At 40.3% G+C, this 18461-nt stretch overlaps 1 protein-coding gene across 4 annotated transcripts in view; it reads right to left on the bottom strand.

The window, feature by feature from the left end:
- Positions 1–18461, bottom strand: part of gish (casein kinase I gish) — a 234307-nt gene that overhangs the window by 92665 nt on the left and 123181 nt on the right. For all 4 annotated transcript variants that reach the window (XM_071594304.1, XM_071594305.1, XM_071594306.1 and 1 more), the window contains exon 3: positions 11179–11248. In XM_071594304.1, the coding sequence (XP_071450405.1) occupies positions 11179–11248 (70 nt within the window). The remainder of the gene's footprint in view (positions 1–11178; positions 11249–18461) is intronic.

The raw sequence follows: 18461 nt of genomic DNA, 5'->3' as shown, positions 1-18461 counted from the left end.
TCCATGAAATCCATACTTCAAGATGTCACACATGCAGAAACAAATGGCTTTCTTTATTCATCTTTTAGATAGTCATCATATTGCGCCCACGCGTGCATCTGAAGGAAAGTCTCTCCCGCCAATCCCAAAAATTAGTAATGACAAATCAAATTTAAAAGACATATTTTCAAGTACTTTTTGAGACGTTGATGGGCTCATTAATTCGAGACTTTGGTTGGCAGTGAAGGACATGTTTTACATGGTAAGAACAGTACAAGTCTCAATTAAACTTATTTAGAAAACCCCGAACCGTCCTCAAGGAGGTGTGGCAAGGGGAGTTAGTTTAACATACGAGTTTCTCTCTCTGTCACAGTAGTGAACAAACAGTACAAGGGAATCGACAGACACACTAATATTTTATTACTATCGTTTGGCCTGAAAATGAGATGTGGGAATGAAATTATTTCCTTAGTCCCGCATGAAATATTGCAAGAGGCGCGCACTGCATTAGAGAGGTTTTACAGAATTCCTGAGCACCTGCTCGAACTCAACGGCAAGGGTATTATATTCGCCTTTTCCTCCAAGGCGTTCTCACTCATTTTAGAATTTGCTGTGAATTAGGAAATTTATGAAGCGCTACTATCGCTCGACTTTCACTTGTCGTACTGCCGTATCCTCGAATGAATATTTTAGATCATAGAAATGTACACATAAAAAATTGATATCGCAAAATTCATTGGTTTCAGGCTCAACTTAGAGAAATTCACGATCTCTGAATGAGTAAACTTAGCAAATTTTCACAGCAAATAAAAACAACCAGTGTCGACGCATTGCCGACATCATCTAGTACTAAATAAAGGTATTGTGAAAATATATAAGTTTAGCCATTCAATTGTCTTGCAATTCGACAACGTTTAAAATTGTCTACCAATGCGCGACTGAGAAAACTAAAAGAAAAGACATTATCGTGCCAATAATCATTAGCCTACTAAGCCATTTTCAAAAACACTGGCACTCTTTTTTTTAATTTTTGAAGTTATTCGGTTTACACATACATCAAACCTAAATTATTTAATCCGCGCAGTTTAAACTATTTCCCTTAATTTGAGCAAAGTAAAATTACCTCGTAATAATAGCGTTGGTTTTTCAATGTTTCGACCATCAAGGTTGCGTCTATTTCAAAGTTTATTAAAGATTATTTTTTTTTTAATTTTCTGACTTTTCCAACAAAACATTCATCCTATTTCTAAGGTCGACAAATTGATGTACGCACCTCACAACGTATTTTACGATAAAAAAGACGCCGAAATTTTCTCAGTTTTCATTTTCTTATTAATTTTCTCCGAGTTTTTTACATTATCCTTGGCCGCCAGCAGTGTTTCTCACCCGGAGATATTCTCCCTCGTCAGAGCACTTCACTGTGGGTCGTATTATTGGAACCCAGATCGAACCATCGATGAAATTCCTAACACACATCCCCGGAAACCATATTCGTGGGCCACATGGAAGGGCCTGGCGGCGAGTGATTAGGCCCGAAATCGAATAACATTTTATGTAGACTCCTTACAGGAAGTCTAATTGCCCTGGATATCAAGCAGTTGTTTCGTTTACTCACTCTCCGGCCGCACCTCGGGTGCCATTTGAGAAAAATAATGATGGATGGCAAACTTTGGCTCGACACCACAGGATGAAGCAAAAGTCAATCCCCACTGCCTGGGCCCATACGCATAATCTGGTGGTGGCATTTAAGAAATTAAAATGCCCCCATCCCCCAATAGACAAAATGTCCTGCTCCACATTCCTAAACCTATTTTATCAGCAAAGCCACACCCTTCCCTGCTTTAACCTACCTCTCCTTCTTCCATCTCCCGCCCGCCTTAATTCAATTCCCTAGGAGGGGAATGGGTGAGGGCGGGAGGGTCGGGGAATTTGGGTTTCCGGGCTCTTTCGCACCGCACAACCGAACACCAGGATGGAGTGGGGAAAGAGCGAACATGGATGAGGGGGTAGGTTGGGAAGGGGTGAGAGGGGAAGAGAAGGGGACGTGACGTTAAAAAGACTGGCGAATTTGCGAACAGGAGGGAGAGAGTAAGGGGAGGCCGGGTTCGCTCGCCTCGAATCAATTCGCTATGTTTTTTGACATCCGCTCCCAACGACTGCAAATTGATTCGTTTATTTAAGAGACGCGACTGAGGTGGGAGGCGGCGGAGGGAGGTGGGGGGGGAGAAAGGAGGGGGACGCTACTCAATTTACGTCCCAAAAATTGCCGCCAATGCCACTACCAAACCATTCACGGCGAACGCCTCAGAGGGCGGAGGGGAATTTTCGCGGAAGTGATGCCATTTTAAAAAAATAAATAAAACTTTCACGCGTGGGGCTGATCGATGTAACCGGCATGCAACTGCGATGGGAAAACTAAATCGGAAGAGAAACTGCCACCAAATTGAATTTGGGCGATAACAGCAAACCACGCCGTCGACTTCGGCAGATGAAAAGAAATGAGAGATGCTTTTTTTTGCAACCGCATCGCTTCAAAATAAACTCGCGCAACGTCTGTTTTGCCATAGGATATGACTTGTAAGACATGCGAAGCCATGTAAAACGAAACTTAGGTCCATTTTCAGGTTAATCCGATAATGCACACACACGTCCATATCCTTCAACCCGTTTAACATTCAAATCAGGCAGGGTAAACAAGTTTCAATTAAGCTCGAGGTAATGATAGTAAACAAGCCACCATTTAGGTTGTTTGATGAGACATAATCCATAGACCTTATTTCTTCTATACACACAGTCCTCTCCTTGCATACTTCTTCCGCTTCTGCCATACTAATTGCTTGTTTTATGTGCTCTTCAGCGCCTAATTCCTCTGATTTGATAATACCAGAGCAAGTATTACGGAATGTTTCAGAGATGATAAAAAAAGAGCTCGACCGTTTTTGACACTGACCTTGGTTTTACGACGCAATGCCGAAGACGTCACCATAACGTAATTATATTTTCGAGTGACCTCATTATCAATTAGGCCACAGATTTCCTGAAACTAAACGCCACCACATTCCTGGCGCTATATTTCCACGGATAAAGACTCCACAATATCCATACCAACATGTAGGTTTTCACTTAATGCTTTGTCATCAGAAATTGATGGTTGGACTTTGGAGTGAATTGGCTTCATAGCCAATTGAATTTTTAAAAACTTACAGCCTTTGATTAAATTATTTCCCATCATTATTTATTCATTTAAGCACATAACTGTGCAGTAATTATGGGAAGCATACCTAACACTTGCTGTATCTTCCCTATCTCCTCATAAAATTCATACAGGTATAAGTTAGCGAGGTTTGGGTAGTGAACCGTAATACGACTGGCAGGTAAGACGTCCAACCAATCAGATCGATCTAACGGGCCGAGGTTCGTGCATACTTTGGGAAGGAAATGTGATTTTTTTGCAGGGTGGCTGAGAATTAACATTATTCTTAGTATACGCAATTTCTCAAGCGGGGGAAGAGAGAATTGTTGGGAGAAATTTAAATGAGGCAAGAAAGGTGGATGCAGAGCATTCTGAATGGCGATGGAATGTTAAAAACTGATAGAGGGGAGCAGAACGTTTGGCAAGCGAGGAAGTGAGAGGAAAAGAATAAGCATGTTGGAAAGAATGAAGGGCGTAGCTAGTGTTCGAAATTAAAGAACAGTTTAATATAGTATGGGGTTTCCGGTTATGTCTTTAAAGAGAACTAAGAAATTTAGGTGTGTTAATTTTGCATCCATCCATAACCTACGTACTTTAGACAATAGGCTACTCATAATAACAATGGTAATCTTGAAAATTTGACATAACAACGATTTTCCTATCGATTGACTTTTGGAAGGACTCACATAAAGCGTAAACTCATCTCTCAAACACAGTTAAGTACTACGTCTTTTTCAAGGCCCACAGTTTCCCTACTTCATACAGTATGTATGGAAAAAATACCCAAAATGTTAACCACAAAGAAGGAAGAAGAAAAAATATCATGCCAAGGAGTCACTGATTGCATTCAACAGAGAACGGTTCAAAGTTTCATCACAAACGGCAAAAGGAATATCTCGAATCCCGGCGTAGGCCGCATTTTAATGTTACGTGGATGCCTAGTTGGGGAGCTTCGGGGAGAGTACTTTGAGTGAGTACGCCGTCCTTAAGATGAGACGTTGAACTGTGCTTCGCGCCTTTCGTTAAGAGTAGGCCAATACCGAGTTTCTCTGCATCCTTGCTCCATCCCTAAATATCATACCCCTACCGTATTATCCACCTATCCCTAATGAAGCAAATGACTTCTGCTTTATTTATGGCACACGATTTTTTTCTAAAACGACATATACTAGGCAGGTTTCCCGGACATTGTGGAGAAAAGAAAAACTTCATTAATTCGCACCTTTTTAGTGAAACTAATACGCAATTGGTACCGCCATAGCCACGAAAATATATAGACCGGGGTCCATCAAAAGCTGTGAAGACAGCAATGCAAAATCAATAAAACTTCACATTTCTTAACATCATCGCACATGACATGCTAAAAAGTGGATTTTGAGATCATCTTTACAGCACACTCATGAAGTAGGTAAAGAACCTTAAGGCGTTAACATATTCTCACGCCAAAATTAAGGAGCGAAAATCAAATAAAACTGGCGGGGCTCGCTGTAATTACCAATGCTAAACGAGATTTCTTTTTCTTAACCATTAAGTTTCTTAATGGTTAATAAAGGAAGTAATAAAGACAAAATTCTTCAAATAATCCCAGCCTAAAGGCGAAATCCGTATACTGTAATGATTCTTCTCTGTTGAAATTATTTGGTGCGTTGATTTCCCTTTGTTTCTCGAACTCGAGAGCGACAACATACATTCAATACAGCAAAACGCAAGACTCAGGAGAGAAAGTGAAAGATAAAAGTAATCGAAACACGTGCTTTACGATTGCGGACAGTTCACGAACTGGGAATGCTATTAAAAGAAGTCGACACATTCACTTCCTCGGAGTTGACCGGCCGTATTAAATTCAGTGTGAAGGCCAAAGCAATTGCCTATCGCTGAAATGCTCACTTCTCTCTAGCTAATTTACAGCTGCTATTCATGTTTTTTATCACGCACCAAGTAGCAAATGACGTCGGCGAAAACAAATGAGAAAACAAACGGCAGAGTGGAAACTCTTTTCGAGTATCTGAATAGGTATGGCTAACTCATGACGTCAAATGGACGAAAGCGAACATTTTAATTACCCCGATCGAAAATTCTAAGGAGGGAGATTTCGAGGATGATGATTCCGATGATGAATAAACTTGGATTTAGCGGTGCCACCCAGAGCTGATTGGAAGGTGCCGTTCCCATTGGACTATCGGAGCGGAAATGGAAGCCCCGATTAGTGTTTAGCAAAACCAGAACCCCGACACACATGCAAGCTCATGCTTCGGTGATTTTTGAAAGTCCTCTTTCACGATCCAAGGGCAGTCGAATACTCCTCTGCCTCACCGGGAAGGTTAACCGGCCGGCACACGGTGAGAATAGAACGCATTGCACCTGCGTCGTTTTAAGGATTCTTAACACGGAAGTTCATCATTGTTCCGCAGAAGCAAACTTTACCCCAGTTTCAATCTTATACGGACTTAAATCTGAAAATGAAATTTGTGCGTTGATTCAGTTTGCACTGCACTATGAAAATTTAAACGCACATTTAGCAAAAATGATTCACATTTGATTTTCGGAAACATTAGAACAACGGGTCGCCCCAGAAATCCTCCTGAATTTGCCGGACCACGTCGTCCGGAAATCACAAATATATTCGGAAACGAAGAAAAATTCGCTAATCGGCGATTACTTCAATCGTAAAAATACCCATCTGCTGAGTGCCAAACTGTTAACGTTAAAGCGGATTTACACGTTATAGCGACATATTTCATATTACAATACGAGTAAAAATTAATGAGCCGAAAAACGATGCTGTTTGACGAACGAAGCTGGCTGCTTAACATCATTTTAGATTAATATAGCGTAAGTCCTAAATACACAGATAGTTACCGTGTAGTACTTAGAGATTTGGTCTCCAGCGGAATGCGATTACAACCATTAAATCATAAAAATTTCCTTGGTGACGATCGTGCTTGGATATGTTTTCATATCCATATATGCTGATGAGTCGCCGTAGTCCAGGGGTAGAGCGTTGGACTACAGGAGGGCCCGGGTTTGATCCCCGGGCGTCTCTCTGGGCTCCTGCAGCTCCACCTTAGCTTTGTGATTTTTCGGGTACCAGATCCTGGGAAACCAAAACCGGCACAGGGAAAGGAACTGACCCCCTACCCTGATGTGTGAATTTCACACGCCGTTGGGCTTAGTACAGGGTGAACTCTACCATCGCCTACCAAACCGACCTTCGGGTTGATTACTGTGTTTATGGCATGTATATATATATATATATATATATATATATATATATATATATATATATATATATATATATATATATATATACACACACACACACACACACACATATACACACAAATACATACAAAACCATACAACTACGATCGATGTACGAATTAACTGAAAAATCCAGACTGGTAAGTTGTTGGATTTGATGATTGTCCAATTTGTCGACGTTCGCATTTCAAGCGGGATTTATGTAACTACACAACAGGCGATGAAGGCGAAAGCTCTAGCCGGTGCTCGATGACATAAAACACGAATAGCACCGCCAATGCGAACTGAGCTGAGAATAATCTGTATCCCCTGTCATCTCTTTGCACCAACTATATTCCCTACAGAGTCGGGTTCCAACTAACGGCTAAGGTAAAAGAAGAGTCCACGACCCTCACCCACCATCATTTTCTCATAGTTGATTCGCTGACACTGAACATCGCCCCGCGCGAACTTACCTCTCCTCCCACGGTCTCACCAGGGCAACACACCTTGTCCCGCACGGATTGCAATTACCTGACCGGAGGAAAGGAATGATAAAACGTGCTCTACGGGGAAATGACTCCACGGAAACGGGGACGCACGGAACCGGCACTGGGAAGGATGGAGGGAGGAGAATAGCTCCGCCTACGAACAAAGCGCGTCTAATGGTTCGGGAGGAAGTGTAGAAGAAAGTGAAGCAAGGGGACGGGATCGCGCGGAGAGATGAAAGGAAGTTAGGAGGCCCAACCTGGGAGAGGGGGGGAAAGGTTGCGGGGGAAAGAATGAGAAAAGTTTGGGAAGTATGACTCAATGGGGAGAGGGTCGGGGGAGAAAGTGAGGGTGGCCGTCGTCGCGGAATCGGGAAGATGGGTTCGTTAACTTCTTTCGTTCCTTCCACTCCTTTCACCCCTCCGACCGACGTGACGTCTAGTGACGTAGCGGCACCTCATGCGTACTCACTGACTCATGAACAGCATTACAATACTTATATTTGTATTTGGATATCATCATTTCCACAAATAACATCTTCAACTGCTTGCTGGTAGATTTTCAGTATGTTCTCTGAAAGAATGACGACTGACAACTGTGTTACAAATGGATCCAAAATTTTCGGATTTTGATGTGATATCTGTTAATGAAACTAAGAGCAAGTATCCTGTCTTATATGCTAGTCATTCCATGGGGCTGGAATCATGGAGTGCTAGTCAAACATTATTATTATTATTAGGTAATCTACCGGTTAAGGTAGGTTTTTGGATGGACATAATTTAGTCAAACATAGGGATTAAAAATACAACCGTGAACGGATAGTGCCACATTAAAACTCTTCATAAAATAACTCTTTGTGACAGCGTCATCGGTTAAAAGTGACTGCGCCTAGTCCAAGAACGTTAGATATGGAGGCAGGAAGAGACATAAAACAGAAGGGATCCATAAGAAGCCATTTTCCAGATTCCTTTTAGTACTAACTAAGTGCAACGGGTAATAATGGGAAGAAATGAACGAAAGAGTAACAGAAAAAAAACTACGATTTACGAAAATTATAACTACATCAATAAGACTTATGAACTTTAAAAATGGGGCCTATAAAAATTATCAAGATGCAATGAAAGACAAGAAAAACAATATAATTATGAAGATATGTCATTGAAAGCTTAGCGAATATGATCAATAAGGTGAAAATAGAATCTCATTTATTTTTGTCAGCACCGATTGCCTAAAATGCATGTGCCCCACGAAAATTAAACACACAGGAAAATTTACTAGTATGTATATACAATTCTGAGACCCATATGACAAAAACAAACAGCTTATTCGAGCTGCAAGGGCGCACCGATAATGGTGGCATGAAAAATACAGTTTAGAGGCAAAGGTTTTGATACGTTAATCATTTTTATCAGAACACTTATATAAATCATCTGAAAATGCTTGAGAAATAACCAGTGGAATGGGAGGAGCTCCGACTCAGAAACAATATTGACTCTACGACTCCTAAACCACCATCAACGTAGTTTCCGTTGCACGCGATCTCCCGCGCAGGGGGCGTTTTGGAATGTCTGTGAACACACAAATGTTGCCGTGGACCTTTAAGCTACCAATTCCAGAAAAAACAGCTTTCAAACTAGGCGGATTTATTTTTAGCTCAATTGCTCACTTGGTATTCAATTTCTCCTTCTCCCTTCCCCTTTCTCGGTCACCAAATATCTTCGCGTCAATCGTGATCTAAACAATTCACTCTCTCTCAATATTTCTACGCCTTCATTTTCCCTCTTACAATTTTGAAAGCTTGGTATATTTAGCACTTTTTTCTAACGACAAACACTTATGATTCTTTCTGTAAAAAAATCCGTAACTCTCTAAATATTTCAGAATGGTCATAAGAAATTTTGAATGCTCACATACCACAATTCGCTACATAAGTTGCGGTAATTCCTCTCGACTGATTCCATACATAAGTATGAACGGATTTCTTTGGGGTGAGCCAAAAGAATGTGGGAGTAGCCCTTCGTAGACGTCAAAAGGTCCATGTACTGAGAGAAATTCTAAGGAAAAATAAAAAGGCATTAATAATGAGCACTTCTTAAGGTCTTGTCACATAAGCTCTGCAACACCAACTATCACTCCACCGATTATCACGACTAGGAATCGGCATCCCACGTAACCTATAGATAGAACAGAATTCTGAAATAAAAATGATGCATGAAATCAAAATTATTATTATCTATTCTCAGTTTATTTTGAGGAATCCACCCCAGTTTTCAGCATACAATTTATAAAAAACTTCCAGCACCTGATTCCAGTGCAAATGAGTTCCGTGTCTATTCAATCTGTTTATCCAAAATCGTCAAATTTTAATTCAATATTGAAAATTACATTGATATCCGCGCTCTTATTTTTTTCCCAAATTCGTAATAATGAATATATATCGAACAATAATGAAAACATAAATAGATCTAATGAAACTAGAATATTACGTGAACATATATCAAGCAGGTGAAAAGAAAAAATCGAACGAAGAACATAACGCCATTACTGCTAAATGACGGAAAAGGCAAATACACCAATACATAAAAATTTACCTCTAAAACGTTCATTAGACTTTCCCGAGATTCAAACTGACAATCACTCAATGGCCGGTTAAGTATTATACCATTCCAATATCCAGTGATTACTACGTGACCATTAAACACGGCGCGTGACGTCTTGGAGGTATTTTCTTGCATCATTTCCTTTGGGATTATTCCACAACCACTTTGTGGAAAGCCAATTTAAGGAAAACGTAGTACTATAAGTGTTATGAGGACCACGAGTATTTAATATAAAGAATTGGGGAGAGCGGCACAGCCCCTTTCAATAAGAATGAAAGCAAATTATTATTCCCATGCAAAAACTATTAAAACCATAGGCAGTGAATGACTACGAAGTGGGAATAGGATACCAACATTGTCATGACAACTAAGAAATTATAATTTCCAAATTATAGACTGAAAACGGGGATTCCTCCGCAAAACAAACTTGGGCTAGAAGAAATACGGTACATGGATGCATTAAATGACGTAAACACAAACAAATATGTAAAATACAAGACAACAAGCATATTATAAGTAAAAACTCCTAACACACTTTTTGGGAAACTCTCCAAAAACAAGCAAAATATGGCACGAAATCTTTTTGTGGCATTTAAAAAAAATCGAGTATGCTTAATTAGTGAAAATACCATTAACACACGACCCGTGAACTTATTAACAGGCAAATATTACTAAACATTTTTCCTAGTATAATTTATGATTCTTTAATTCGATTTTAATGCACTACTATGCATATTACGAGGGTCATCCGGAAAGTAGTACCCGTTCGTGCCGCATGAAGTGCTGACGACGCGAGTAGCCGCTGGACGAGGTCAGATAGCTTCAGTGGCTTGTCTGCCTTCTCTGAGCCAAGTTGCGTGACGCTAGCATTGCCTGTGTTGTTTCTGTGATTGTTTACAATGTTTAAAAAAATTGAGAACGCCGCCAGTTGTGAAGTGAGGGCAGTGATTAAATTCCTCAATGCAAGAAACGTTCGCCCATGTGATATTCATCGCCAATTAAAGGAGGTGTATGGAGACAATGTAATGGACGAGTCGTCTGTTCGGCGGTGGTGTCGCAACTTCAACATGGGGAGGGGGAACACACACGACGATGAGCGTTCGGGGAGACCGTCTGTCATTACAGACCAACTGGTGAGCTCAGTTGACGAATTCGTGAGGAACGATCGGCGCGTCACAATTGATGACATCTGTGAGCATTTTCCCAATGTTTCTCGAACAATTGTTCATGAAATTGTTAAACACCATCTGCATTATGCAAAAATTTGTGCAAGATGGGTCCCTCGCGTATCTCAATGAGCTGGCGGCGAAGGACTATGCAGCAGGAATACAGAAACTTGTCACACGTTATGACAAATGCCTTAATTTGCTTGGAGATTATGTTGAGAAGTAGTTTAAAGTATCCTCTTTCAAATAAAATTTTTTATGTTTGTTAATATTTACTTTTGTGTCTTTATTTCACGAACGGGTACTACTTTCCGGATGACCCTCGTAGTTCATTCAGAATGGCATGATAAAAATCTCCTTCATAAAATTTTCGCAGGGTAGTATATATAAAAAACTCATTATCAGTATATTAGTTCCAAGTACCACCAATACAAAATAATAATACGATCAAACATAAATAATAAGGGCCGAAATACTTGTGAAGTAATAATATAATCATAATAAGACTCACCTTGAGATCCTAAAAGCTTATAAAACCTATATTCCAAGTGTAGCTGCGGCGCTTTGGATTTCATGGGTTCCTGCAACAAAAGAGGCAGATGATTAAAACAAAGGAACAATCAAAAAACACAAACTAAAGGGCGAAAAACAACACATTTTAAATATTTTTGCAGTTTTTGTCTGAGAAGAGGGTCGTGAAATAACTCTTTGAACATTAAAAACTCATTCACACCTTAAGCCACATGTTGTGGGTGGAAAATATCATTTATGGGGCTTTAAAGCGCTCCGATTGCTCAAGTTGCAATAGTGCACGGTGCTATCGATATTTTTGTAAATTCCCATAAGAGTTCAAACGGATATTTGAAAACTTTCACATATACCTGTATAACGACTGAAAGTTTCACAACCATTGCGCTCCACCTAATGTGAGATTTAAATAACTATGTTGATTGCAATGCCCCCTATTTAAGCTCTTCAAAGCTCGTACGAATCTTCGCTATGATTCACCAACGAAACGCTACACAGCTCGTTATCAAATACATATTGGGCGCGTTGTTTTGTACATCACTCAACACTTTATACCTTTTTCGCTTACAGATAACCGAGCCGACGCACCTAACCAGAAAACTCACGCAAATCAACCGACGCCCGCTCTCGCCGGGCGAGAAAATAATTGGACCACTCCGCATCCGTAATCCTCTGGGCATATCCCACTGAAAGAAAATTTGCTATCAGTTTAGGTACTACTAGCGAGCTGATTGATTCGCAACCTGTTGATGTTGGTGTTCCCTTCCGGCGCCGGGAAATTGGTTTCTCGGGCGCAATACTACCCAGATTTATGTCGTGCTTTGCCGACTAATGAAACTTGGATAATGTGATTGGGCGCCGTATCGGAAAATTCTTCTAAAATTCCTAAGTTCACATATTTAGAATATCCGGATTTTAAAAAAATCCCCCCGATTCCTAAAAGAGAAACTCCATTCCCACTGCTAAATTGGACAAAAGGAATATTTCAACATTGAGTTTTACACTGAACAAATAGTACATGTAGATACATTCCAATGCATTAATAATTCTGTATTCAGGCCAGCATGCCAGTAATTTTAGATGCCGATTCAAATGTTGAACTAGATATATTTATAAGAATTGGGGCTTAACTTAAGAGGAATATTCTTCATAAAATCAAACGCAATTTGACCACTTACACCGTTCTTGCAAAACTGCATAATTTTCCCATAACTTTTACATAAAAAATATTTTGTGAAGGTATTATCGAAGTGAATGGAAAATCCGTTTACGCCGTTATTATTACCTATTTTCAATTTAACTTTTTCTCAGGAGTAATTTTTAAGTTATACTTCTAAGTCTAGATACTGAAGTTAAATCAAAAAATAAATAAACTTTACGATTAAAAAGATGAAAATCACAGTAAATTTTCTGTGAGGCACGCAACTGCTGTGATAAGCTGCGCAAGGCGGCTTCAATCGGTCAGCCAACGGGGCTATTCGTGAGGATAAATTTCGCTAGCACCGTCGAAGGGTGTCACAGACATGAAACAACACCCGGAAGCGAAACAGGATAGGGGTCAGAAGCCAGAGCCCTCAAGAAAAGCAGAATTGTATCCCCGCAGTTGAAGTATCAGTCTTCCACGTTCCTTTGATACAAGAAAACAGTATTACTCATGCGATTATGGACCCAGGTAATGTTTCTACAGGGCTTAGAAGTTGGTTAGTGATTATAAACCCCTCTAGAATGAGGGCACGCCCCCAGTGAGGATACGGCACAATAACGATGGGTAAAGGAAGAGACAGAGCGGTGGACACAAAGAGCGATCGAAAGAAAAAATTAGGAGGGAAAACTCCGCTATGCGGCTGGAAGTATTCCCAGAGAAAGACGCCAACTTCCTTAGGGCTCACACTGGGGGAGATACGCTAGCTATGACGCATATCCGATTACGTACGCATTGCGTCCGCGCTTTGGGAAAGACATTAGTTAAAGCACGACGAAAGGACTCAACTTATGCAAAATGGCAGCCATTTCCAGGCACCATGTAGATTCTTTGTCTTCTGGGCCATTAGTCATGAAACTCAAACCTTGCACAACTAAAGGCACCGCTAACGCAACATGGGATTTCTAATTACCGAAACCGTTCTTAACTGCAACACCCTTATAATGCTACCTTCCGTCAAATTCGTTCAGCTGTAAAATTTCCAGTTTAATCCCAGCACCGGGTTCAGCAAATTGCGGCATCCTTCATTCGACTGAGCAGCAACCACTACGGTCTTTTTTTTTGGGAAAGCGCATTCACGGATCACTTCTTCCGCCGTTCGACAGATCATAAGAAAATCGTAGATAAATGACGGTTAGACGGAAAAAGTGGAGAATTGGGAACTCTTCAACCTCGTTCAACAACTTTGGCCGGTCTGCGCACGATATAAGGGCTCACAATTGGATAAGCTTTAAAATAATGATTGAAATGTATTTGGAATAATATCAATGGATTGTTTCCATATTAAAAACCATAAAAGATTTAAAGTTTAAATTTACATTAATCGGATATCAGTGCACGCCCAAAGAAATAGCTCAATTACAGATGGTATGCAACACCATCAGCACCATAGCAATTGTGCCAACACTTTTTCCAATCCTCAAGGCAATTCTGATAAGCACTTTCTGGTATAGCCTTGAGCTCTTCCAGCGATGCAGTCTTTATCTCCTCAATCGTTGCAAATCTCCGTCCTTTCATAGGTCCCTTCAGTTTTTGGAACAGGAAAAAGTCACAGGGGGCAAAATTCGGTGAATATAGTGGCCGAGGCATGATTGTGGTTTTTTTTCTCAAAAAATATCTCATAAGCAACGATGAGTGAGCAGGTACATTATCGCAATGCAAAAACCATGAATTTTTCTCCCACAATTCCGGAAATTTTTCGTGTTGCTTATCGCAAATGGCGCATAACTTCAAGGTAATACTCCTCGTTGACCATAAGACCTTGTGGTAAGAACTTCTGATGCTCTACGCCACGGTAATCGAAGAAAACAGTGAGCAAAACCTTGACATTTGATCGAACTTGGCGTGCTTTTTTCGGTCTTGGTTCTCCTGGGTTCTTCCATTGGGACGATTGGGCTTAGGTTTCGACGTCATAACCATGTACGCATGATTCGTCACCAGTGATGATCCTTCTGAGCAAAGCAACATCATCATTGACGTCATTCAACAGCTCCCGAGCGATGTTCATGGTTCTTCTAGTCAAACTTCGCTGATACACGTCTCACACCCAAAACATCCAAATTGCATGGCACGAGCCAACCGATATGCCAACATCCTCAGCGACGTCTCTAATAGTGAACGATTTTTTAAACAATTTTCGTCACTACTTCAACGTTTGCATCTGTTGTTGACGTGCTGGGTCGTCCAGAGCGAGGTTCGTCATTGGCATCTCCTCGGCCATCTTGAAAGAGTTTGTACCACTTATAAACATTTTTTTATTCAGAGCAGACTCACTGTATGCCACTGTCAACATTTCAAGTGTTTTGGAACACTTAATTCTATTTTTTCACAAAATTTTATACTAATTCTTAGATACATTTTTTATGGTAGAAAATCTCCGAGCACAGCAAAACACGTCTAACATTTGTATCTGTCAATAGCAAACTAAATATGCTATATTGTTGAAACTGTCAACAAATGTTTGGGACATGTGCACCAAAACAACGAAACAAAAAAATTGAAAATATGTTGCCCACGAAATTTGAAACGCCACCTTACTTTTTGAACATACCTCGTATTTTCTTATGAGGCCTAAAATATATTTCACTTAAAAACGGGTCTCGTTAAAATTTGGCATTAAATTTTCAAGACTGTCGAGAATTCTTGTTGGTTTTTACCTCAAGTGCAAGGCGTCATATTTCAATTTCCAATAAGAGATGGAAATTCCCGTTCATTCATACCAGTGAGAGAAAGTCCGGCCTAAATCAAGTTAATAAATCGTTCCTGAATTAGATAACTGATAAAAGCATAACTTTTCAAGAGAAGACAATCATTTAGATTGCAGATTCGCAGCGACTGGATGGTAATCTCGTTTACGAGTGCTGCCACGTCCAGAGCATTAATGTGGCTGCTCTTAAGTTTTCCCTCGCGTTGCAGGGAAAGCCATCACACGCGAGGTGAGCAAGGGCCGCTGGAAACCTGAGAGAAACGTTGAGCCACACGGTGCTCAATTCGCAGCTAGTCACGAAATCCGCCTCAGTGAAAGAAATTGTAGTCTGAAAACTGACGTTCATCTCCGGATTGCTACCCCGAACGGCTAGTAAGCAATTTTTATTTGCAATACTTTCCACAGCATAATTAGTCATAACCTGTACATGCTCTAAAATAAATGCTAGAAAATGATTATTTGAGCTATACTGGAGGGCAAATGAGCGACCTGAGACTATCTCCTTCCAAAACGACCCCTAAGTAAACCAAACAATAACTCCACCCCAAACAAAAGTTCTCATCACGTCTCTTACAGATATTGACATCAATTTGCGAAAAAGTAAAACACATTCAATTCGACGCAGTGGACGGCAAAAAAGACGCTATTCGAATCTTGCAGAACGAGTGTTTTTATATTATATACTATTTTCTAGACGGCGAAAAGAGTGGAGGAAATCAGGCAAGCGAGGTGGGGGGATGAAAAGGACAAGCATACCGAACTGATTGAAATGCAACAGAATGTATGAGGAATTGAAGAAAAGTTTGCAGTAGTATGAGGCGTTGAGTCTCATCAGGCGAGATTAAGAAATGTAGGCATGCTCAGTCGGTGAACATCCCTGAACTTACTTGACCTGTAGACTACCAAATTATATAAGGTAAAGAGTGTACTGTACCGGTTACAAGCAAAGCATCTGTGGTAACTACCGGAAAACAATAGCAGGCATAAGCGACCTCCATGAAAGTGAAGAAACATGACACACACCTTTTTCATTATAGCTATCTAAACACATCTCAATTTAATAGAGCCTTTAGCTTCAAGAGAAACAAACGCACAAGAAAAATTTTAAAAATCCTTTACAGATTTTTATATGAAAAACTAAGATTATAGCGCGTAATCAATCCGCAAAATGATTTCATAAGTAATATTTCCTCATAGGTATACGATCTCTCTTTTACTGCTGTAACCGGTGTACATCGGCCTCCATAATTCTTCATTTCTATTGGAAAAAATCAAATGCAAAGCAATTGCCAATCGTCTCTGGCCAAACCACACATGTTTAGATGCATTTTGATCACTGCAAGAAGTGCTGCAAGTACTACTACCTTGATCAAAAATTTCCCGGAATTTATTCAGAAAATTAACAATACAAGTTTATAGTATTCATCTAAATCTATATTGTCCCCTTCAAAGTAATCCCCATCGACTGCAACACACTTATGCCAGCGCTTGATCCAATCCTCGAAACATTTTTTATATTCGGTTTTCGGTATGTCCATCAGTGCTTCCTGCGATTTTTCCATTACTTCCTCTCGGCTGCTAAAACGCGTTCCCCGTAATGGTTTTTTAACTCGATTGAACAGAAAGAAGTCACAGGGAGCCAAATCAGGTGAATTCGGTGGCTGTTGGATGGTATTTGTTGCATTTTTCGTCAAAAAATTACGAATAATGATAGCACTGTGCGACGGTGCGTTATCATGGTGCAAAATCCACGAGTTTTCTGCCCACATTTCTGGTCTCTTTCGGCGAATTGCTTCACGCAAACGTCTCATAACGCCCAAATAATACTCTTTGTTTACTGTCTGGCCTTCTGGCAAAAATTCATGATGCACTACACCGTTGTAATCCATGAAAACCGTCAGCATTGCCTTCTTTTTTGACTGAAAACGACGTGGTTTTTTTGGTCTCGGCTCATTTGGTGAACGCCATTCACTTGCCTGATGTCTGGATTGCGTGTCGTACTCATAAACCCACGTCTCGTCTCCAGTAATGATCCTTTTGATGAATGTGGGATCGGATTCAGCCTCGCAAATCATGTCTTTTGCGACGTCAACACGGTCTCTTTTTTGCATGAAATTGAGGTCTTTTGGCACCAACTTTGCTGCTACACGACGGAAACCCAAATCATTAACCACAATGTCTTGGGCGGATCCATAGGCAATGTTCAAGTCCTCCGCTATTTCTCTGATGGTTAATTTGCGGTTATTGACCAACATTTCTTTTACTTTATCAATTTTTTCACCGACTTTCGATGTCGATGGTCTGCCACTGCGTTCATCATCTTCGATTGACTCACGACCACTTCTGAACCGCTCGTGCCACTGGTAAACGACCGTTTTTTTAGAGAATCGTTGCCGAAACACTTTTCCAACATTTCCAACGTCCGTGCGCCACTAAATCCGTTTTTTACGCAAAATTTAATACAAGTTCGTTGTTGCAAATTTAAATCTATTTCTGCAATTGTAAAAAATCGCCAACACACACAGAGATAGATGTACTCTTGGCTACGTAACTTTTGCAAATGTCAAGTTATGACACTAAGATTTAAAGGGAATATCAACAACAGATGTACCAATTTAACAAAAAAAAACAGAACTCAAATCGGAACGATGGGAGCGCCACACGGTGGTTATTCCGGGAACTTTTTGATCAAGGTAGTATATCACATTTAAGTTTTCTGAATTATGAATACGTGGCTAATTGTAAGAGGCACAGTGCTCTGAACTCATGAGGCAGATCAAATTTGGCGATTTGTGTGCATGAAATCATAATTTCACCGATAAGTGAATTTTAAATGATTACGACAGATCACCCTCGATCATTGCAAGGTTCATTTCTGATTAAATAATTAGAGCCCAGCTAGTAAACGTAATTGTTCAGGGTGATCCGGATGGGGAGCCCAGAGCATTCCGATGCGAGCCAGAGATGGCTCTGATAATTCCGTTAAAATGAAGAAAAGAATTGCCCAATTATTTCAATGCAAATGGTAAAACTAACAACAAATACAAAGGATGCTCTTTCCTGATTACAAAGTGGTCATATTATCATGAGCCTTCTTCACGTGCGCGCGTAGTATCGTTATTGCAATTAACTCGATTGGGTATGTAACTAACAACGGAAAATATGAATGCTTTTGTACCTATATTGCCTGAAAAGGCGGCAATGGCCCCATGGCGTGCTTTATCGCCGAGGCGAGATAACAGGAAATATGGCGGCATGTTTCTCCCACCCGGGATACTTTCTGTTTTTAGGGTAATTTCCGTCTTCAGCGATGAATTTTTACCCTTTCAATTAATTATTCATTTCTATTATCATTACG

The sequence above is a fragment of the Hetaerina americana genome, unplaced genomic scaffold, assembly GCF_022747635.1.
Source record: "Hetaerina americana unplaced genomic scaffold, ioHetAmer1.1.p SCAF_6, whole genome shotgun sequence".
In the NCBI taxonomy this organism is placed as follows: domain Eukaryota; kingdom Metazoa; phylum Arthropoda; class Insecta; order Odonata; family Calopterygidae; genus Hetaerina; species Hetaerina americana.
The sequence above is the reverse complement of the archived record's forward strand: the minus strand, read 5'-3'. Positions and strand labels throughout refer to the sequence as shown.